The sequence below is a fragment of the Panicum virgatum genome, chromosome 1K (assembly GCF_016808335.1).
Source record: "Panicum virgatum strain AP13 chromosome 1K, P.virgatum_v5, whole genome shotgun sequence".
In the NCBI taxonomy this organism is placed as follows: Eukaryota; Viridiplantae; Streptophyta; class Magnoliopsida; order Poales; family Poaceae; genus Panicum; species Panicum virgatum.
In genome coordinates, this window is record NC_053136.1 from 9,402,015 (window position 1) to 9,424,297 (window position 22,283).

Genomic DNA, 22,283 nt, shown 5'->3' on the forward strand with positions numbered 1-22,283 from the left:
TTATATGCTAGGATTACCCCGAGGACACGAAGTTGATTAACAATTCGATACCAAATTTCCGTAAATTGGTATGTATCTTCGGTGGAGTTATGCCGCAAACTAGACGAACGAGGTGGAAAAGATCTTCGGGTGATAGTTCTTAGCCTCCGCAAGAACAGATGACCGGAGGTTCGTCAAGTCATGCTGCACCGCCTCGAGCACCAAGTTGTGTTAACTGGGATGACGATATAGATGACTTCATGCCCCCCAAATCATGGCCTCGAACACCTGATGTTCCTCCCCCTGTACATGAACCTAGAACTAGAAATGAGAGAAAGGGAAAGACAAGAGGTTCGTCAAGTAATGCTGCACCACCTCAAGCACCAATTTGTGTTAACTGGGATGACGATATGGATGACTTCATGCCCCCAAAACCATGGCGTCCAACACATGATGTTTGTCCCCCTGTACATGAACCTAGAACCAGAAAAGAGAGAAAAGGAAAGTCGAGAGGTTCGTCAAGTAATGTTGTACCACCTACAGCACCACCATCTGTCAACTGGGATGACGACTTAGATGATTTCATGACATGATCTGTAACATATGATGGACATCGGTTTTAGATTGTGATGTAAATTGTGACGGGACGCCTGTACCTTTAATTGCAATACTTATATGTTTGCTATATTTGATTGCAATGATTATATTTATGATACAATACCACATAAGATACAATGAACGAAATATAAATAGAACGTTAAACAAAATACCACATAACACATTACATTGAATGTTTCATTCGTTACAACCAAATTCGAGATAAATACGCACTGCCAACTAATTATACAAGACATCTAGACATGGTATATACATAATATACTTAGTTTCGTACACACAAATCACCTAAATCACCGGTCTTCTGGTGAATCTGAATTATCATTGCGAGAGGCCACCCACTTTCAAGAGCTGCGTGCATGTAATGTTGCCATTCTTCCGTACTATTTATATGCGTCAACTCCCAGAAATCCCCATTAGTTTCACAGGAAGTCAAGGTATGAACCGTAAGCAAATGGGCCTTTGGATTCACATTGAACATCCTGTGAAGACATTTCCGTATGGACTCAAAACTCCTCTCTAGGGGTTTATCTAGACTGCACTGTTTTCTTTCCAATGCTGATAGATTTACTCCATAGGAATCATGAGTAATTCTATAGAAGTCACAGTAATGAACTTGAAACGCCACTTTGCTCGACATATCTGGCCATCCAAAGACTTCATTTTAATTAATCTAATATCTAGAAATATACTACGACTTCAATTATAACCACTAATCCGAACCCTAAGTGCGTACAATAATAAAAAATACTAATCATAAAATTAAACATACAAAAATTTTGGAATGACAAAGTTGAGAAATATTGGTTACCTGCGGTTCGGATACAAAATCCGGCAGGGCTTCGCCGGTGGAATTACCTCCCTCACCCCTCCTCTCTCCCTCTCCCCTCTCTGGATCTCGTGGGCAGAAAATGAGGGCGCGAGGGAAGGGGCGGAGTTTTATATATGGGGCGGGAGCCTGCCGCCCCCCTGTCGGGCGGCAGGCTCCCGCCAAGGACCTCTGCGCAAAAAATATATATTTATTTACATATAGGTCCCTACCGTCTCCTTGTCGGGCGGTAGGCCCCCTGCCGCCCCCCTGCCAGGCGGTTGGGGTATAGAACTGTAAAATCTGAAACCAAAAATATATTTCTGTAAAAAAAATTTTGAAAAATATAAAAATAAAAAAGACGCCTCATTTCGCCATATCCTAGTCCTAGGATTTGTAAGCAAGGGAGGGCCATCTTAACCTTTTTTTCTTGGGGAACAGGGCCATCTTTACCTTATTTTGTCCTCCACACAAACTGATCGTAGATCAGTTGGTTTGGTCCCTTGTGGTGGAACCTACCCACCCGGGTTAAAGTTCTCGACTTGGCATGGGTGCTCGCACTTTTCTGGATTTATTTCAGGATTTTCCGGTGTTATGCGTTAAGTGGTAAGCGACGATCCCGTCGACAACGAGACGCCAATGGTGACTTCGAAAATCTCCAGATCTGCCGGTCCAGTCCTTCGGAGGTGCTCATAGAGGTAGGGTTTGTATACGTGTGTTCATAGGAGTGAGTGTGCGTGCGTGTTGTGAGCGTCTGCGTTGTACTGTACTAAAAAAAGTGAAAAGAAAGAAATGAAACTTGCTAGTTTATGGCTCGTCGGTGCCAATCTAGAATGGAGCACAAATGCCACGTTTCTCCACACACGCACACAAAGAGGAGAAGGAACAACGAGTGCTTGGTGTGTACCAGGTGCACTTGCTAAAATTTAGGATTTTCTTCTTTGGTTTGAACGGAGATATTTTGTCAAAGAAATCAGATTACTAGCGGCTAGCTTTTAAATAAATAGGAGCCAGAAGGTTGAATATTAGAGAACATTTGACTTACGGATTAGATTTGTCCTAAGTTGAACTCGGCCAACTTGGACAACATTTGATATTCAGCTGAACAAGAAGGTAAAAGATTATGAACTTTTTTCAAACGATTCAATTCATTAGAAGCAGAGCACCAAAATTTCTCAGGTAGCATAGTTTGGAAACCATCCAGATTGTCAAGTAATGACTGTGCCACTGATTAGACCAAGCACAAGGGCTAATGTTGAACTAGGGAACAAACCAAGCACAAGGGGAAAAGCATTAAGGTGTGAAGGTAGTAAACGAAACTAGCAGAAAGATCATGCAGTCACACAAATCAATTTCCTAAACTCTTTAGCTTCGGCGCCTCATCTCCTTTGCATCAGTCCTTCGCCTTGCCACTCTTGGTCTTCATGGGGTCCTTGACGCTCCTGGAGTCTTCACTTTCCTTGTTGCACTTGCGCTTCTTGGTCTTCTTGATATCCTTCTTTACGCTCTTAGAGTCTTCACTTTCCTTCTTGCACTTGTGCTTGTTCTTCCTCACAAGTACCTTCTCTGGGAATTGTAGCTCTATCAATTTGTTTTCTCTCTTTTTTCTGCCAACATTGTCATAGCATTCTACTTCTTTCAGCTTGCTCTTCATCACTTTCTTCAGCCTCTTTCTCTCAGCCATTGTTGCTTGTCTTTTCTCGTTTCTCAACTTCCTTCTCTTTTCCTTCTTCGAGTCGAACTGGCCAGGGTGTCTCCCCAACATTGGTGGTTGTGGCCTAATTTTCTTGACTTGATACGCTTGTTTCTTCAAGCTCTGCTTCTCTTCTTGCCACTACTGTTCTCGCCTTTCTTCCTGTTGCTGTTATCACTCTTCTTGCCAATACCACCCTCCTTCCTCTTGTCACTGGCCTCCTTCTTCCTCTTGCCAATTAGCTCCTTCCCGCTGCCTCTCTCGCCCTTTCTTTGCTGTTGCTTCCATTCTTTCCCTTCTTGCTACTGATCTTCTTCCCGCTGCTGCTCACCTCTTGGTATTGGCCTTTTTCAACTTCTTCTCTTCCTTCTCTTCTTCTTCTCTTCCTTCCCCAGCACTTTCAATGCACTCTTTCTTTTCTTTTTTGCATCAATTGTTCCTGGCTTCTCATCAAGAGTGGTGGGGGCTACAAATGCTTAGAATACAAGCTGCAAATTTTGTTGAACACCTTGACTGCATCTTTCTCAAATCCTTTGTAGTTTGCACATAGTTCCTTCAGCTCGGCATCAACACTTTTAACATCATCTCGAACCTTCTTCCAGTCATGATTGGCCATATTTTTCTTCAGCAGCTTCCATTTCTCAGCCACACAAACATGAATCCCAACATAGGTATAGCATAACTGAATAATACCCAAGAAGTTTGATGTTTAGAGTAGCAACAAGCTTTTCATCTTCAGCAATCGTCATTGTGCCCCCTTCCTCTCCACATTCTCCTTTTTTAAAAACATGAACAGACCTCCAGGCAACATGCGCGCTCCAACCTTTCCTTGCGGAAGCGGACAACAATTGCGGCACCCCAATCCTCGCCATGTTGCTCTCATGCAAGAGTTGCCTGATGTCGGGGTCAGGTCCCTATTCCAATAGTTCCCTGGTGCAACTTGCTCCCACACAACTCCTCCTCCCAGCGCAAGTCCTCCTTCAGCCCGCACACCTCCGCCACGACGGCGCGCCGCTTCATGCCCCCTAGCTACTTCGCCGCTGCGCCGTCCACCTCCATGTCATTCATCTTCAACGATGTCCCTTGTTTAGTTTATCTTTCAGTCTCTTGCATTCTTTATGTAGCTACCCTACTATAATACTATTGTACTATATGACAACCTTGTCATCTCCTACTTAGACCTCTTATACCATAGTATGGCAAGAGAGGAGGGAAGCAAGCACCCCCTATTTATAGACCTTTTATGTGGCACCCCCTAGTTAGGTAACAATAGCTCATATGGTTTTGCCATGTGTCCATCTTCTACACACTTCTTTATAAAATATCTAACTCTAAAAAAAATTTCATGCTTATCTAACCATACAAATATCTAATTTTTAGAGTATTCCATATTTCACCATGAAGCATGGTAACCATGGTTTATGCATACTCTCAAATCTTCTAGAAGTTCCTCACAATTATGTATTTCTACTTCAACACTATGCATAAATATATGAGTAATTTTGCATATAAATATAAAATCAATAAAATTTTATGTACTGCAGTACGTCTTGAGCTTCATTCCCTAACTATATCGTTGATAAAATACTAAGTTTTGTAAATAACGTTCAATACTAAACTAGCAATAAATAAAAACTAGTTATATAGTTTAGCTGGATACATAACTCTTAATTTAGCGGTTATAGTGGGATATAGCCGGCTATTAGCGGATTTAGTTTTTTAAAGCTAAGATATGGATATTCTAGCTGTCTCCTGACCCAAAAGCTACAACAGACTATAATGGTGCCTATAACCGGTTATTTAGAACCTTGGTCACAGTACAACTGAGCAACAAGCAACAACAAGACGTTGAGGACAGAGCCGCACTAATCCAGTTCTTCTGGCCTAAGAAAAATCTATATATCATCATGTCTCTGAACTTGCGTATCAGCAGTCATGGGTACCAAAAATTTCAAAATCCAGTGCATGGTCAGCATGTTGATGCCTAATTCGACTTTAGCATAATAAATTCATTCATGTGACAAAACTCGGAGGTAGAAAATTAATGTCTGAAACAGTTCAAACTGAACACATAGGAAACATACTAGATCCTACATTGCCTGGAGGTCACAGTTTTTGTACCAAGTAGATGCCATGGTCATTCAGATAGGACCACTTCGTCAGGAAAAAAACAGAAAAGACATGTAGAACTGCAACATTCAAAATAAATGGCAGTGCATTTCTGGGAGAAAGAAGACATACTATAAAAGATTGAATTTGGAGTCCGTGAATAAAAGTCACTCTTTTCTCAAAGACCCTTTAAAGTTTAACTAACTTGTCCAACATTAAATATATTTTCTCAGATGTTTTGAGCAGCATTAGATTACACAATATAGGGAAAAAGACCAATTTACACCCTCAAACTATAAAAAAGTCTGATTTTCAATCTTCAACTACAAAACTAAATAACGAGGGTCATTCAACTGTCAATACCAGAAAAGTTTGGCCCTTGGGGTGGTTTCAAAGATGCTTTTTCATTTGACGAAAATTAAAAATATTCAAATCTAAATTAAAAAATATTCAAATGTTCAGAAGATGGTTGTGCACATCTCTATCTTCAAATAAGATGGTCTGGTAACCATTTCATACGGCAAAAGACCAACCTATAATTTTGAGACAAGCAGCACTATCAATCATTACTACTAACCGAAGCCAGCAGTTTGAGGCTGAAACACAGAAACAGACGGTCTGATACATGAACGAAAACATCTGAAACTGAAACAGAACTAGACGAAAGCAGCAACAGGGGATAATTGTCATCCACCAAGAAGCCCTATTGAATTACGCCGACCATCATCGTTCACGGTTGAGATTACTGAAATTACAGCCAAAATCTACGAGGTTATGACAAAAGGAACGGATCGACACTTTGCAAGATCATCCATGGCACTGGCAGCAGTAGAATCGCTTGCTCTGCTTCGTTTGTTGGCATCACTTGTGCTGCCTGAAGACTTGGGGGGCACAGGCGGGCGAGCTCCTCCATGTTCCCGGCGCTGCGTGCGCGGGAGGCGGCCGACCGGAGAACGAGCATGTAGCCTTGGTGGAGGAGCTCCCTAATCTTGGGAGGGAAGTCCTCGCGCGATTCGTCCTCCCGCGAATTCCATTAGGGAACCTTCCCGCGCAGCCAGTGGCGGATCTAGAAATGGTTGAAGGAGGGGCTAATTTCTTCTTCCCCTCTCTTCCTTTCTTCTTCCTCTCCTTCTTCCTCATCCTTTCTTCTCAAAAAATTAAGGGGGGGCTCAAGGGGGGCTCCATGGTTTTTTAGGGTCTGGGGGGCTCCAGCCCCCTAGACCCAGTGCTGTCTCCGCCCCTGCGCGCAGCATCTCCTCCTGGCGCCAGTCTCGCTCCAGCCCCACTGCGTCCTCCGAGCAACGAGGATTTGGTGTCCTATGGCGTAGGTACCCATAGCAAATCGTGACCGTCAACCAGCAAGTTCGGTGCTGGTCGCGATTCGTGCGCAAACAGCCGTTAGTCTACGGCGTCACCGCGGTGTAGGCAAGCCAGTTCACAGAACCACCTGCAAGCACCCCCCGTTCACACCAATGCGTTTATTGCGAATAAAAGGAACTGAAAAGGCAAACACGGGTGGATACTGTACATCTTCTCGAAATCGCTTGTTCCCCCTACGCAATTGACCCTGCCCCGCTACATCGCCAGGCCGCCGCCGCCGCCCAAGCCCCCAACCCCAAGCCACGAACACCCCAGCAGCCATACCGAACCCCCGCACGCAAAGGCCCCTCACCACCCCCCATTCCTCCGATCACAACCAGCAAAATCTTCTACGCCGCAGTTGACCCACGAGCTTGGCTAGGCGCCCCCCCAACCAAACCCCCCACTCCCCCTCCACCCAAACGCCTCTCCTAGCTAGTGGTTAACCGAAGAAAGCAACAGCATCAGGGGCTCATCATTTTGAACATTCGAGCCTGGAAGAGGTGGCTCCCAGCTTCTGGAAACCATCTGCTTGCGGGATTTAACTAACAATGAGGAGAGGAAAGGCAATCACTACCGGATCTACTGCGCGCAGTTCTGTTCCTGATGCAGCCCGCGAAGTACTAGAGGTTGGTTATTCTACGCAAACTAGATTACATTATTGCCACTATTCAGATAGCTTAGCATCCTTCTTATTGATGAACTAAATGAAAAATAACTAAAACGTATACAGGACAAATTGTCATGTTGCTGACATAATTGTTTAAAAACTACCTGTCAGCTATTCCCTTCAGGAAACTGCATCTCTGGTTCGCAACAAGTAGGAAACAACGATCCAAGGGATGATTACATGGTTTCATCGACCCGGACATCAATTAAACAAATATATGATGTCATATCATCTTTGGATGAATTTAAACGGGAATTGGTTAAGTCAATTGGATTTGGTGGAATGCTGTTGTTCCCATCTCTACGACAAATAAACCGCAGATTTGCAGTTTGGCTTATGAGCAGAGTAGATCCACTAACCCAAACACTGGTAATTGACTCAAAGAAAAAAATAAAGTTTGGAAAAACAGATGTGGAGAGAGTGTTTGGAATACCATGTAGTGGTAGCATAATATCTGAGACCGGGATGGCACGTAGAGATATAATTTCAAAAGTTACAACCGTGTACCTAGGAGAAGATAGTAGGCAAAGTCGAAGCATAAAAACGGCGCAGGAAGTTGTAGAGAGGAAATATAACAACAAGATGACAGAAGCTGAACAGGCTGCATTCAAAGTTGCATTTGTCATATATATAATGTCAACATTATTATCCCCCGGGTCCAAGTACAACTACGTGTCCGTCGACTACTGGAGTGCTCTTGTAGAGCCATGTAGCATTGGGAAATTTGATTGGTCAGAGTATGTAATAAGGAAACTTTTCCAAGCAGTAGTAAAGCTGAAGACTGAACTCCAAGTAAGCAACAGAGTTTCAAACATAACAGGCTGCTCAATTTTCTTGCAGGTAATACCACAATACCCCCCCCCCCCTCCCCCCCAAAATAGAGCAGAACTAAAGAATATCACATGCCATGTCTTATGCTAATAAACACAATGAACCAACCTTCAGGTACTTTACCTAGACAGTATTGATGTTGGAGTGATGAACATGGAGCATTCGACATTCCCCCGCATTAGCAGTTTCTCCGCGGAGACAATTAAGTCTATGGTCCTAGCAGACAGTTTATGCAGAAGTGGTGGCAGTTCAGATTTTGAGTTCGGCAAGAGTCAGGTAAGCACGCAAAAAAAATAGAATATACTTTCCAAAGATATGTTCGCAATGGTATCTATACACTATTTACTTGACCTGAGAGAAAGAAAGAGCAAACTTATGATAAAGAATATCGTAAGAATAGCAAAATCACTCAAACAAATGCTTATCTGCTATTGTAACCTGCAGCTTCGCAACGCCTCTGGCATATGTTACTCATGGGCATATGAATCATTCAGTGCTTGCTGTGGAGGTATTGGCAGCAGTTTGCCGGGCCTATGGGAAATTTCAGTCTCTTTTTCACGAGCACTTGGCGTTCATATGAAGGTAAAAAGCAACAGTTTTCACACGTCGTATTGTATAAATTGCCGCACCAATAAAAAAAATAACGCATTTACAATATATTTACAAAAACAGGCTGCGGGAGCACTATTCTTCGCCGTTGCTGAGTTCGAAATGATGAGCAGCAGACACGAGGCTAACCATGCAGGGAGCATTGCATCGGTGCTAACGAAAATAATCGAGCCATTCACAAATGGATACTGCTACGATGCAGGGAGAGACATCAACATGGCGTGGCTAGGTAAAAAAACAACCTTTCCGTACATTAGCGGTCAATGGCATTATGCGAGAAAAATAATTAACCTTGCAAATAGAAAAAACAAGGCATTACCTTGCAAAATTTTAAAAATTAAGGGATTTGGCCGAAAAATGCAGTACACTATAAATTGTTGCAGGTACTACAATAGGAGCGGATGTGAGCAGGATGCTGGACGAAGCGTCATTATTTGTGTGCTGCAATTGGCAGAGACGAGGATTTGCTTTTGAAGATGGAAGCTCGGAGCACAACGATGCAACTGGTAGTGCATCTATTCAAGATTGCAACTGCCGCAAGCGGCCACGTGGACCAAACAGCTTAACCATATCTGGACAAACTAGTGAAGAAAGATTCACTCATACATCAGCTACAAATGGATACATATGTATCGAGTTGTATGGTCCAACTGATGAGTGTGACAGAGTAACCTCATATGAGACCTTCAAGAAGGCTCTTGCAATCCGTGCCCTGGCAAGGTATTATATTTCTCTGTGCTGCATGAACCGACGCAACTGTCTACACAAAACATGTATAACATGCCAACAATGCAACCACCATCATCTGAACAACAGTGGGTTTAGAGAGGAATCAGCAGCTTCAACGAGAAATGCTTCAACTCAATCAAATTATACACCGCAGTGGTATGTGTGACCCCCCCTCCACCTCCCCCCCCCCCCCCACATACTTGTCAATGATAATGCCGGAATACTACATGTGTGCCAATATTTAAATGAAATCGTTTTTCAGTTAAGATGTAATTCTAGGTGTACACATAGATAGTCCACTTGTTATCGTAACAGAAAGTTGCCATGCAAACAGGCAACACTAAATATATTTTGATTTTGGTCAATCTGACAATGTGTCATTTGTTGCAACAACAGCCCTGTGATCCTGCACTATACCCCAAAACACATCGAGGTCCCGTACAATTCATTCCAGACACAACTGACTGGCAGATCTGAAATAGTTATGGACATGTTCGATGCAATAATTAGGCGATTCACAGAGGTAACTAAGAGTGGAGGTGAATGTGTGGAAGGCTATATCCAGCGACACATATTTGAATCAATATTTATTGTAAGTTGAGGATACTATCATTAATTGCGTCACTCCATTACTAAAAACAAAGCACAATAGTAATGACAGTGAATAATAATAAAGTTTATGTTTTGAAACAGGGGACTTTGCTTGCAGGCACATTCAACGCAACAAGCCAAGTGATTAAAGATCAGATATCTGCGCTGCATATAGAATATGAACTGCCATCGTGCAGAATAGTAAGAAAAAACAAAACAAACTTCATTTCTGCAGACATCAAATTGCTGTTGTAGATAAAAAATAAGTTAACACAAACTTCATTTCATCTCTTTTTTTGGAAGCAGCTATTCTTCCCAGGAATTGTTGGGCACCGATGGGTGACATACGCATGGTGTCTTGATAGAAACATAATATCTGTATTTGACCCTTTTTTCAATGAAAATTGCATTGAGGAACACAAGGATGTACACATATACGTCATTGGACTGATTAAAAATGCCATGAAATTGACAGCAAGTCATTTGATAACTGGCTGGAATTACAACTGGGAAGCAGCAAGAATAGAAATAATAGGCACCCAATTTGCCGGAAGCACCTGGTAGGTTATGCTTGCATGAATGGATATTATCCATATTGCATGACAACAGAATTGCGGGACTGGTGCAGGCGCATATGTCAAAATTTAATTAAATCTCGATGTCATATTGATTTCAGGAATAGGAGCACAGGTTGCGCTGCTGCCCAATTCTGCTTTCACTATAATGGAACGCTTTCTTCACTTTCAAGAGTAAATGTAAGTTAGTTTGCATCTGCATTGTAAAACACAAAGCTGACTACTCTTTACACCCCCTGTCACTTGTATAACTGGTGAGAGAGAAACTTATGCAGGTAGCAGATGCATCAAAGGTTGCAGAAATGCTCACTGACGCACTAGGCTTAAAAGAAAACCAGGGGTTCGTGCCCACAACATAAAGGTACTAATACTGCTAATCTTCCTCTCAAGCAGCCATTAAGTTGTAACATATTAACATGAAATATAAAAATGTTTATAACATTACAAACACTTGGGCTGCCAGAAAAATATAAACTAAGTTCATAGTGACCACATTCAACATCAGCACTTAAATTTATTCCTCAACCTGAAGCTGTAAGGGAAGAGTACATGAAAAAGATAAATATGAAGTAAAAAACTCTCCAGGTACCCTCCCATCTCTAGTTTTCAGCCAACTTGAAATGGTAATCATCAACAGTATTGTAGATACTACCCTCATCAATGAGTTCCTTCAGTGCAGCCCTGTGATATTACAACTTGCTCGTGAGTAGAAATAAACAGACAGTTTAAAAAAAAGGAAAAAAGGAGATATGTCTACACATAATTTTTGGAATTACAACAAAACTCCAGTACACTTTGATGGTACATTTATAAGGCAAATGACCGTTTGTATGTTGGACGGTAGGGGGGGGAGCTGGATATAGAAAAATATAATTACCACCAAAGGATTGTTCAAAAACTAAATACTGTATGATAACCTGAGCTTGCTTTCTTCCATATGCATGTGACCGAGTAGAAAATCATAGGTCACTCCTACCTCAGACTTCCTATTAAACATAAAAAACATACATTGTCTCAGTGGGTGGAATCATTAACAAAAAAGGAATTATAAGGATATATGGACTGAGAATAACAAACCTGACAGAATCATTTGCCAACAAGCATATTAGACCTTCTTTATCAAGTTCAGCAGCCACATGGTATGAAGTCATCCGTAATTCAAAATCACGCTTCTTGCTTCTTATCAGCTCAATGTGGTTAGTGACACAATTAAGGAAATGGTGCGTCAATTCATTGTGGTCCTCCACCTTCCTGTGTATTGATTGAACCACATTACATGCACATTATACAAGTATAACCTAAATAGCACTACAAGAAAAATAGATAAGAGACGACAAAGAGAATTATTGCCTAGCATGCAATGTGCTCAGGCAGGCAGAATCCCTCTCAACGATAACAGTAGCATGAACAACATAATATGCTGACAGGCTGCATAAAAAAACATGCATTAGCATCCACCCATACTGCAAATATAAATAAATAAATTGCCTGTTAACGACTACAGCCCTATTATACTGCAAATGCTTAGTACACAGTTCATCTAAAATGGCACAACCAAATTTCGTTTGCAGATGCCAACCATACCTCCCACCGCTGAAGAAGGTATTGCCCGACATGCAGTCTCTCCTGACAGCAAAATTAAATCAGTATCGTTAAGTATTTTTTGTGAAAAACGAGCTGTATAAACTCATAATATTATTTTTGAAGAACTACATGTATGTTTTGCCTGTTACGCAGACCCTTACCAGTCCCTTCCTTTGATTTCACCAGTGCCATCAAATAATTTGTAATCACAATAAGATTCCTCGTGGTCCAAATGGCACATCATGCCACATAATTGCACCTGCAGGCAAATCATTCTTATTGATATTTAAAAGTGTGATTTGCGAATGAACTAACCCGATTGAATATAGACCTATTTCATACTATGAAAATAGATCACCAAAAATATTGAAGCTCCTGAACTACTCACCGTGTAAACCTGACTATTGTTAACAACTATCCTTCCTTTATACCTAGGTTTCTGCGAACCTTCAACAATCTGCTTAACTGTCACGTGCATTTTGTTTATATTTGTGTTGATTCCAAGTGTTGGGCTCAGCAGATGGGCAGTAGACCGTGCTGTGCTGTTATGGTTGGACATGCTATTACAAGAAAAGGAACACAAGTAAAGTCGCACCGTGCACTGTGAAACTAGTGTGCGGCGGAATGGGGTCGGCTATATAAAGATGATGTTGCTTGGTAAACAAGAAATATAGCAAAAAGATAACCTCAACAATAATCGACGGGCCCCAGTGTGAAAACCAAAAAAATGTTATAATTTACAAGTAAAAGTGCTACGTAACAAAAAATGTAATGACGGCAAATTCATATTGGCGCGCTAAAGAAAAAATACAACATGTGCGGGACGAAAAAAAAAGAAGCCGAGGTGCTCGGCCCAAATCAACTCGCTTCCTTCTGCGACACGGAGCGCCAAGGCATTTAAAATGGTATAGGTGTGCAGGTATATGAGTTTAATGCTCGTCCTTTTTCCTCCACCGGCAAGTAAACTAGCTCCTTCCTCGGCAAGACTCAGTCCGACCAACCCTTCGCCAACCTCTTTAATAGTTCAGAAGCTTGCAAAGCAAGAGTACGAACAAAAATACCCAATGGACTCAGTCACTGCACTCGGGCTGCTAAATGATACAGCTAAATATTCATACTATTTAAACGCAAATATTGTTAGTAGCACGACATAAAAAAATGGTTACATGATAGCTTGAATTTAATGAAACAGAAATAAAAGAATTTCGATAAATTAATGAATTTATTATAAATAATGTACTAAACATAATTATTATTTAGTTGTCACGCTGTATAAAATTTAAAATTAGGTAATAACGAAGACTATAAAAACTGAAATACAAAGACCTAACTTTGATTGTGTAATTATAAGCACAGTATATTTAAGAAAAAAAGATCAATTGACACTACAGCTGGAAAGAAAAAAATAGGCAAGCATTGAAGCAAATAATTTAAGAAAATAAACAATCTACCGAATCATCGAAGACCACTACATTCATATCTATAATGGAGGGTAATAAATTAACTTTGGCTACTGGAACCATAGAGACTGCATCTCCAAACCCCCGTTCGACACCAAACCCCCCTCTCCGAACAATGGTTGGAACAAATAAAATCTCCCTCTCCCAAGAATGGTTCTAACAAATAAAACAGTATCAATTTACTTACAACCCATTGTTTGGCGCCAAAAAATTGATGATTCCGTAGCGCCTCGGCAGAATTCGAATTGTTTCGTAACTGAACGCGGCAAAATTTCAGAAGAATCGAGATGGCGGGAGGGAAAGAGCGAACAGATGAAGAAAAAATGAATGCAGCGCTTGTGCTCTGTCACGTGCGAGCTCAGAACGCGGACCAAAAGCGACCGGATTGAACAATATAAAATAACCTGGACCCCCCCATCCGGAAGCATCGAGCAGCACCAGTAGCAACCCTATCCATCCTCTTCACCCCTCCTCCCCCCGGGGAGCTCCGCTACTGTACACACGGCGAAGCCTCCCGTCCAGTCCACGTCGGGGTACAGTGCACCCACTCTTGTGTTCCCGAGCTGGATCCATGGTGCGGCGTGTGCGTGCTAGCCCCAGCGTGGGGCAGACGGGCCCAGCTTCCAAGGTTCCGCGTCGCCGTCCGTCCGCCTCGACTGGATCTGCATCACCGGGGAGCTTGCAGGCTAGTAGTGGCGCGGCAGCGCCAGCTGGAGCCGATAGCCCGCCGGCCGTGTGCCTGGATGCTGCTCTCGCTTATGCTTTGGCTACGTTTCTGGAATCCCGTGGTCACGAAGCAGTCGCACCCACAGCTGCGTCTTCTGCTGCCGCCGTCATGGCACGGGTACGTTACTAAAATCCATGACAGCGTAGTGTGATTTCGATGTGGTTGGAAGATTCTGAACATTCTGATGTCGCTTGCTACTTTATTGCAGACAAACGAGATCCCACTGGCGAGGGACAATGGACCACTGACGGTTCTATCTGCGGAGCAAACTGCCAACGCAGCACAACATGTTGCGCCAGTGGAGGGAGCATACGGTCTTGGAATAAACAACTTTTGGACCAGCATGCTAGGGTCCAGCTCGTCAACCGCACAGCCTCAGGTAACCTCTTTTGAGCAGCAAATCAGACCTGCATGCACACAGATCCACATTTAGATTATTGAAACAAACTGTGGTTATCACTAAGCATCTGATATACCATTAAGCACGCATCATTTTCTTGTTTCTGGTAAAAGGTTCCCATTGACTTGAAGAGCAATGTGTTTGGAGCCATGAACCCGTTCGAGGCAATCGGGACAGGACGTTCGTTCCTGAAGCACTTTGATGCGCTATTCATCAACCATCTTGTAAGTGTCAAAAAAGACAGTCAGTTTCCCTTCTTCATACATTTTTACATTCAACTATTTAGTGCAAACCCAAAAATACAAAAAAACCTATGATTTACTCAATTCTTTTGCTGTCTCCAAGCTTTCCCCAAAACACACCAAGACTAACTATAAAATAAAAACCTTTCAGGACTGCCCTGAAGGGTTTGGAAGTGACTTGGTCATGGACGTACTGCCTGCTGTTCATGTACGAGGAGCGTCACCCCTAGTGTTTCAAGTTGGAGTTGAAATTGTTGGTAACTGCATTCGCTTGTCAACTGGGTGGAGTTTGTTTGTTGAATCAGAGAAGATAGTGAGCGGGGACTATGGTCTGTTCGTGCTTTCTGCACCCCACACCCTAGAGATGAAGCTATTTGATAGCAATGGCAACGAGAAACCGATGTCAGCACGTCCCCCAGCTTGGAATTTATTCGTTGCTTATGGAGAGGAGGATGGGCATCCTAACCCACCACCAGCTCAGGATGATGTGAATCTATATGCTGGTAAGCCTTCCCGTCTTACAGTCCATTAATTGATTACCTGACACTGCTTAATAAACGTTGTAGTTACTTAACTTTACACCACAATGAACCACATTTCCTGACAATGTTACACATAAAACTAACTAGGTGCTTTTGCTGATGGTTACATATCAATAGTGCCTGAGCACTTGCTTGGCATGCAATACGAGCTTGGCCCAAAGCTGATGATGACTGGTCCACTGATGCAAGCTCTGAGCGATGTCTGGATCAATTTTGAGACTCACTTCCCACTGTACGCATGCAAGCTGAACCACAGCCACGTTAACGGTGGGACCTTTGTAAGTGCCCCCACTCCCAACCAACATAATTTATTTGATAGTTAAGTCTCTCTTAGTTTTTTTAATGACAATATCCGCTGACTCAATTTATTTTTGACAGTATTTCACCACAAACTTCTCCAACACGCTTCCAACTGGACACAAGATTGTCACCCTGTCGCACCCAGCAGACGACCATCTGTTTGCTGCTACACTGAGGAAGAGAACTGGCAACACAGGACTTGCTCTGATCAGTGGACCTGGGTGGAAGGATTTTGTGAAGCACTACGGCTTCCAACTGGGAGACTTAGTGGTGCTTTCCATCCGTCTCTACCTGGGTCGCCTCTTGGTCCGTGTCTTCCGTCTCCCAATTGTTTGAGAGACAAGATCCAATGAGTACCATGAAATACTATACTATCGAGCTCGCGTGTACAAGCTCCGTATGTATTTCGTGGGAGTATCTATCTTATGCAACTCTGAATTGGCTAATGTCAGGAAGTAAGCAAAAAAGACTAGTCCGTAATGGGTAGTTTATGTTATTTCGTCTGAATTCCAGCGGCCTATTAGCACCCTAGCTACTAAAAAGGCCATAACTATGTATCCTTGAGTATCAGAACTGTCATGTATCTATTTAAAAAAACTGTGTACTGTGCGAGCAACAGCAACCACATATATATATATGTATATATATACATATATATATGTATATATATATATGTATATATATATTCCTATTTTCCTGATTGCATGTGATGATAAGGCTTATGTTGATTGAACACTCAAAACTGCATATGCTGATGACTCCATTTGCGTTCCATAAAAATTGATTCGTTTATTAAAAGCCACAGACTTGAAGAGGGCTGAGAAACGTTTAATTTTAAGCCAAGCAGCCCCATTTATCGTAAACATAAACTAGGGAATACCAACACTACATTGACGCAAATTCAAGGTAAATAATCTTTGTTAGCGACCAACTAACAAAATTAAGACTCCACCTACAAAAAGATTTAACTAGTAACACAAATAATAACATACTAATTAATTTAAATACGTACCCAAAATACAGCTGACCAAATTTCAAAACTGAAAGTAAAAGACGAGCAACAAAGAAAAAAAGACTAAACAAAACGCATGCCACGAGGCTCGACCGCGGCACGCTGTGTCCGGCAAGACTCTCCGACGCCGCTAGCCATTCCACTCGCCTTGATCATGCCTGTATCTGTGAGCTGAGGTAAATATATAGAGGACTTGTGAATGAACGTGTGTGCACTGTTAGCACCCACAACCTTATCCGCTTTCATCCAGAACCATCTTGCCCCCGCCAAGCTGACCCCTTCGGCCCCAGGACTCATCCCCCCCCCCTTCGCCCGCCACAAGCCATCGCGCTACAGCAAACCTTATCTCCTCCGCCTCGACTACTTCCGGAGCACATCAGCAGCAGGATCAGCCCGAAAATATTCGAGAGCGGCCAAAGCTCCCCCGCCGAGGTAACGACTCTATCCTGGTGCAGCACAGCTTCCACTTTGGCATTTACAAAATGTTTAGCGCCTTTGTTAGGATTCTTCGGTCCCAACGTCCCAATTGTAAAAAGTGTGCTCCATTTTCTTGTGGTCCAACAGCGCAGTAGATGATTAAGGAAAGCGACGCAAAAAAGAAAAGGCGGTGCACGGTAAAGTTTAGACAAAAAAGGTTGGAGATTGATAGCAGGTTCACTTTCAGGCGACTGAATAAGCCAAAACCACAGTCCCCCATCCCGAGCACCCCCCACCCATACAAAATCCACACTTTGTGCTACAACAAGTGCGAGCCCTTATGCAAAGCACGCAGAAAAACTACCCAGTCCACCTAAGACAAAAAAGAAGACCCTGTTCGAGTATAGTTTGTTTCGAACAAACGAGCTTGGGCGTGATAAATTTGTTTCGAACTAAACATGAGCTACATCAGCTGCGAAGCTTCTCCATGGCTCAAAATAACAATTACTATAACAATATACTTTTGATAATACTTGACATTAATTTTAGCCTTTTTAATGATGTTACAATTCGATGATGGATATATAAATCTAATAGGTTAGATAATATTATTTGATAATGGCAAAAGTGCCAATTTTACATGAACACTGGGGGTTTACATGACATTATTACCTATTAAAGACAAATGACTGTAATTTATATATGTGTTTGATATTACTAAATTTTCATAGTCGCATAGATGATTTATTACAGTTTCATAACACATCATATACCATAATGGTTAGAATTGCGAATAAAAAAGACAGTATGTGCCTTAATATATGAGGTACATATTGAGCCTCCAATTACTGATAACAACGATTATTAATTGCAAAAAAAGCTCTAATTTGCATAACCTGATTTGAAAATGATACAGGCAGCATGAACACCACTGAGTTCTTCACGGGGCTTGAAATGATGGGGCCGATATTTGGAGGAGTTGGTGAAGGAAGCCTGGAGATTTATGAAAACAAACAAGGCAGCAATGGCACCATGTTCGAGATCTGCTTTCAGAAGAAGCAGCCAGACGATGATAATGACACAACTAAATTAGTTGTGTCCGGTGAAGCTTCAAATGACACAATGCTGAGCTTTAACGGAACCCTGATCAGCAGCATTGTAGCAATTCGTGCTGCCTTTGGTAGATACATCGGAGATTTCAGCTACACCAAAATGATTATGAAGAATGGACCATTCATGCATGCCAGATCACAGCTGCAAGCTGCTTTAAACAAATATAGAAGCTTACGTGATGCAGGAAATGCATACCGTCGCACACTTATTGGAATTTTGACAAACTCTTCTGCTGCTCCTCAACTAGGAACCAAATGGTTTGATGATCTTGGGGCTATAGTGTACCCGACAGCAGCAGCATTCCGTGAAGCAGAAGATACCATTGCTAATATCATAGCACCTCCAACCATCACTTCAGACGCTGGTTCCTTCCTCCACGGCATGACCGTGCCACAGGCAAGTAATCTGGACAAATCGAAAACAACATCCTGTCATGCACATCTCAAAGAACTTGAATAATTTCCAACAAACATGTCATGCATTTCATCATATTGGGCAATAGATTTCGCAAACAGCAAAAGCAATTATTCACTGGACACATTGCATCCCAGAAACTTTCGTAATGGCCCTTACTATTTCACCCTAATATTTTTTCGATGCAGTTTGACAAGGATGCCTCATTTTTCATAATAAAGTTCATATTTGAACGGGTCATGCGGACTGTGAATGGCAGAGTTCCAACCGTCCAGACCCACCAAATTGGGCAAACAACTTTCCAATCAATCCTTAGACTCAGTTATTCTGGGGTGACAATTCTTGGTGAACCTGCAGAAACACAATATGCCGCCAGGGTCAATGTGATGGTGAAAACACTCACACATATTGAAGCAGCTGCGAACTTAACTATACGAGATTTGACATATGACATGCTTGCACACATGGAGAACAAGATAGCGAGTGTAGAGCAAGAGGTTGAAGTAGTAAAAGCAACTGGGATGAAGATAATGGATGCAACCAATGTTTCATTTTCTGGATTGGGCTCACTCATGCAATCTTTGGGTATCACCGAAGCAGTTCTCAGTTCAGCAGAGGGTCCAGGGCCATTAATTGGAGATCTAGTCAGGACACTTGATGGTGACAAGGTGAACGTTGACAGTGCATATGCCGACCTTCTGGCTTTCCAGGTTAGCTAATACTGCCCCCACCAAAACAAAATAACATAATCTCTTAAATGAAACTATCTGTCTAACTAAAGTTACTATGTAATTTACATATATATATGATAATTTTACAACTCATGCTTTTGAAATTTTGTAAACTGTGTTCATTATGTAAACCTGGCTTCAATGTTTAGTTCAAAACACAAGTGTAACGTAATATTATACCGGATTCTACAGATCAAAGCTTACCAGGAAAACTGAACCAGCTGGAAGAGATCAGAAGATCAGACGGAGAGAAAAATTGGAAAGACTCTTCGTCGTCAGCAATATATCTAATTATGAACTTAAGAACTATCACTGTAGTGTTACCCCCCCCCCCCCCACACCCCCACCCCCCCCACCCCCCACAAATTCTCATGTAATTCGATGCTTTATCTGATGTAACCGTTACAATTCCCGTACCTAAGACCGTATTTCCAGCTGAAAACAATGTATTATATATTCGAACTTTCAGTTCATGCTAGCTTGTCTCTACTCTCTCATGTACAATCCACCCATAAAACCTTTGGGCGCTTGATATATGCATATTTTATCCGTTACAAAATACAACGCAAAGAGATCATAGCAAACGATAGGGATTATAAAACAATAGAGGAATTTATACCGAGTGTGGGGGCCTGGCCACGCCCAAAATCAGAAAGAAATTTAACAAAAACCTGGGCCAACTTTCTTAATGGGTAAGCACTTTCTTATACCTTCGACCACAAGAAAGGCCAGTGGTTGCGTGCCGCAGACGGCAATCACGATAGCCGCACGCTATATAAACATCAGGATGTATTGTCCAAGTCAACAAAGCTTCGAAAAGGGGACAGAAAAGGCAGTACATACTTCAAGAAAAATCCACCCGAGCCAAGGTATGGTCGCTATAAAATCTGAATCAAATGAAATACACACCGCAATACTCCTCCTTCGCAGCTTGCATTTCCTAAGTACAAAGCAGCCAAACTAATGCGGAACTTCGATTTCTATCAGATACAAGCGGCTAGCAACTTCGGCATGCAACCCCCAATGATTACTTCCCTCCGTCAAGAAGCAGCATCGCACAGCATCCCCCACAACATTAGAGGATCAATACAAGGCAAATTCTGCAGCCCCAAGAACCGACCTCTGCTGCTTGCTCAAATATTGCCGGGGTTCAAGAGCAAGCAGAAAATACTGACCGAACAAATCGGACTTGGGTTTCTTTCGGATGCACCACTGAAGTATGATCCGAATAGGGTTTTGTCTGCATGGCTGCTGTCATCGATAAACTACGATCGATCAACTATATGCATCGAACCAGGTATAGAGATTCCAATAGGCGCAAATGAAGCATTGTCAGTATTAGGCTTGCCTTCAGGAAACTTACCTGTCACTAGAACAGTGCACTGTTCGCAAAAGTTAGATACTAAGAACCTTGCAAAAGCAATGTCGATTGGCTACGCAAAATCATCAAACACTTTAGCTAGAGCACGCGCTGTACTATTATCACTTCACAGCGTTGAGCAATTGTCTGAACCGGAAGAAAGAGCATTCACTATTTCCTTAATCATGTATACCGTATCCACATTCTTGGCACCTGTGACAAACCCAGCATCAATGCCTGCACTCCCCCCTACAGTTATGCTTGCTTTGTCAGATAGAAAATACAAAGGTGCTTTAGACTGGGCAGGATTTACAGTAGAAAGATTAATGTCAGCATCGAAATCCCTGCAAGAGCAACTCCGGCAAGATACTGGAACTTCAACCATTTACTTGGATGGATGCCTTCCCTTACTCAACGTAAGTACCTAGTTCCAAATAAAAACACCAGTTCTGCACTTATAAACCATATAAAATCTAACTCAATTTCCATGTGCCAAACAACAGTTGGTATTCATGCGTTGGTGCTACTTCAATCACTCTTCTTTCCGGAAATTACCATCAGAAGCAGCTACATTTTGGTCCAACTTATCAATACAGCAGATAAAGCATATGGAAGATCAAACTTTATTTCACCGTTGTACACAACATATGGTAAATATAACAAACTGCTGTACATAACCATGTAGATTACATTTTCCAAACTTTTTTGTCAGCTATATGGTAAAAAAAAATAATGAAAACATATTTCTGACTATAGCTACACATATGCAGAAATTCCCTGCCACTGAGCAACACCCAATTCACACAAACACTACAGGTACAGCCACCTCAAAAATGAATGAACAAACTGGGGACACTGCTGACAACATTCCATTCAATCAAATCAGGTACAAACCTATAAACCTTGATATCACATTACCATTGACATATTGTATTACAAATCGGTCCTAACATTCCAAAATTTTGTCAATGCTGCAAGGAACTCTGTCGCTGGAAATAACTAGATGAATGCAGCCGAGCTTTTCTCAGCAACATCAGTTATGCAACATCCAAGGCCCTCAGGAAACGCTGTTACACAGTTGCTTAGAGGCGAGAAAACCCATGTGCATTATTCTAAACAAAGCAAATACCAATCTTTTGAACAACATATTCAGCAATCATGTATTGTAAATATTTGAATTTCACACACACTAACTTGGTTTCGCTTAAAAAAATATTGCAGATACAGAGACTCCATCTTCACAACACTACATCAGGGCTTTCCAAATACAATTTGATGTTACCCCACCAACCGCCCAGCAACCTGAAGGAAGGTTAACAAATGGAGACCAATTGAACGGTCTGCTAATGCATCAAAATGCCATCTTGGAACAGAAATAATGTTGGAATCACTGATGCTAATGTTTTCAAATTA

General features: G+C 42.0%; 4 protein-coding genes across 7 annotated transcripts; 3 read left to right on the forward strand and 1 right to left on the reverse strand.

Moving 5' to 3' along the window:
• Window positions 1-6,508: 6,508 nt before the first annotated feature.
• LOC120686797 lies at window positions 6,509-12,329 on the forward strand. Of its 3 annotated transcripts, none has more exons than XM_039969086.1 (12): window positions 6,509-7,192; window positions 7,345-8,073; window positions 8,179-8,340; window positions 8,509-8,646; window positions 8,737-8,902; window positions 9,057-9,558; window positions 9,799-9,994; window positions 10,096-10,194; window positions 10,300-10,553; window positions 10,670-10,752; window positions 10,848-10,929; window positions 12,140-12,329. In XM_039969086.1, exons 1-11 carry the CDS (start codon window positions 7,115-7,117, stop codon window positions 10,925-10,927), a joined length of 2,487 nt encoding a protein of 828 aa, XP_039825020.1. In that variant the 5' UTR covers window positions 6,509-7,114; the 3' UTR covers window positions 10,928-10,929; window positions 12,140-12,329. The 3 variants fall into 3 exon arrangements, with proteins under 3 accessions (XP_039825020.1, XP_039824966.1, XP_039825077.1); XM_039969032.1 differs by having other exon boundaries at window positions 10,670-10,748; window positions 10,844-10,929; XM_039969143.1 differs by lacking the exon at window positions 7,345-8,073 and having other exon boundaries at window positions 10,670-10,748; window positions 10,844-10,929.
• On the forward strand, window positions 8,817-16,445 carry LOC120687054. 2 transcript variants are annotated; one of them, XM_039969154.1, is made up of 7 exons: window positions 8,817-8,905; window positions 14,403-14,456; window positions 14,548-14,718; window positions 14,853-14,963; window positions 15,133-15,484; window positions 15,611-15,801; window positions 15,902-16,445. In XM_039969154.1, exons 2-7 carry the CDS (start codon window positions 14,448-14,450, stop codon window positions 16,157-16,159), a joined length of 1,092 nt encoding a protein of 363 aa, XP_039825088.1. In that variant the 5' UTR covers window positions 8,817-8,905; window positions 14,403-14,447; the 3' UTR covers window positions 16,160-16,445. The 2 variants fall into 2 exon arrangements, with proteins under 2 accessions (XP_039825088.1, XP_039825116.1); XM_039969182.1 differs by having other exon boundaries at window positions 15,641-15,801.
• On the reverse strand, window positions 11,168-12,630 carry LOC120652335 (replication protein A 32 kDa subunit B-like). The gene is made up of 6 exons (XM_039930123.1): window positions 12,541-12,630; window positions 12,314-12,411; window positions 12,153-12,194; window positions 11,919-11,996; window positions 11,646-11,819; window positions 11,168-11,249 (listed from the first exon to the last, which is right to left on the reverse strand). The coding sequence occupies exons 1-6, from the start codon at window positions 12,628-12,630 to the stop codon at window positions 11,168-11,170; spliced, it is 564 nt and encodes a 187-aa protein (XP_039786057.1).
• A 706-nt stretch (window positions 16,446-17,151) lies between the features above and the next one.
• Window positions 17,152-19,844, forward strand: LOC120651204. The gene is made up of 3 exons (XM_039928626.1): window positions 17,152-17,267; window positions 18,169-19,489; window positions 19,703-19,844. The coding sequence occupies exons 2-3, from the start codon at window positions 18,962-18,964 to the stop codon at window positions 19,724-19,726; spliced, it is 552 nt and encodes a 183-aa protein (XP_039784560.1). The 5' UTR covers window positions 17,152-17,267; window positions 18,169-18,961; the 3' UTR covers window positions 19,727-19,844.
• Window positions 19,845-22,283: the final 2,439 nt, after the last annotated feature.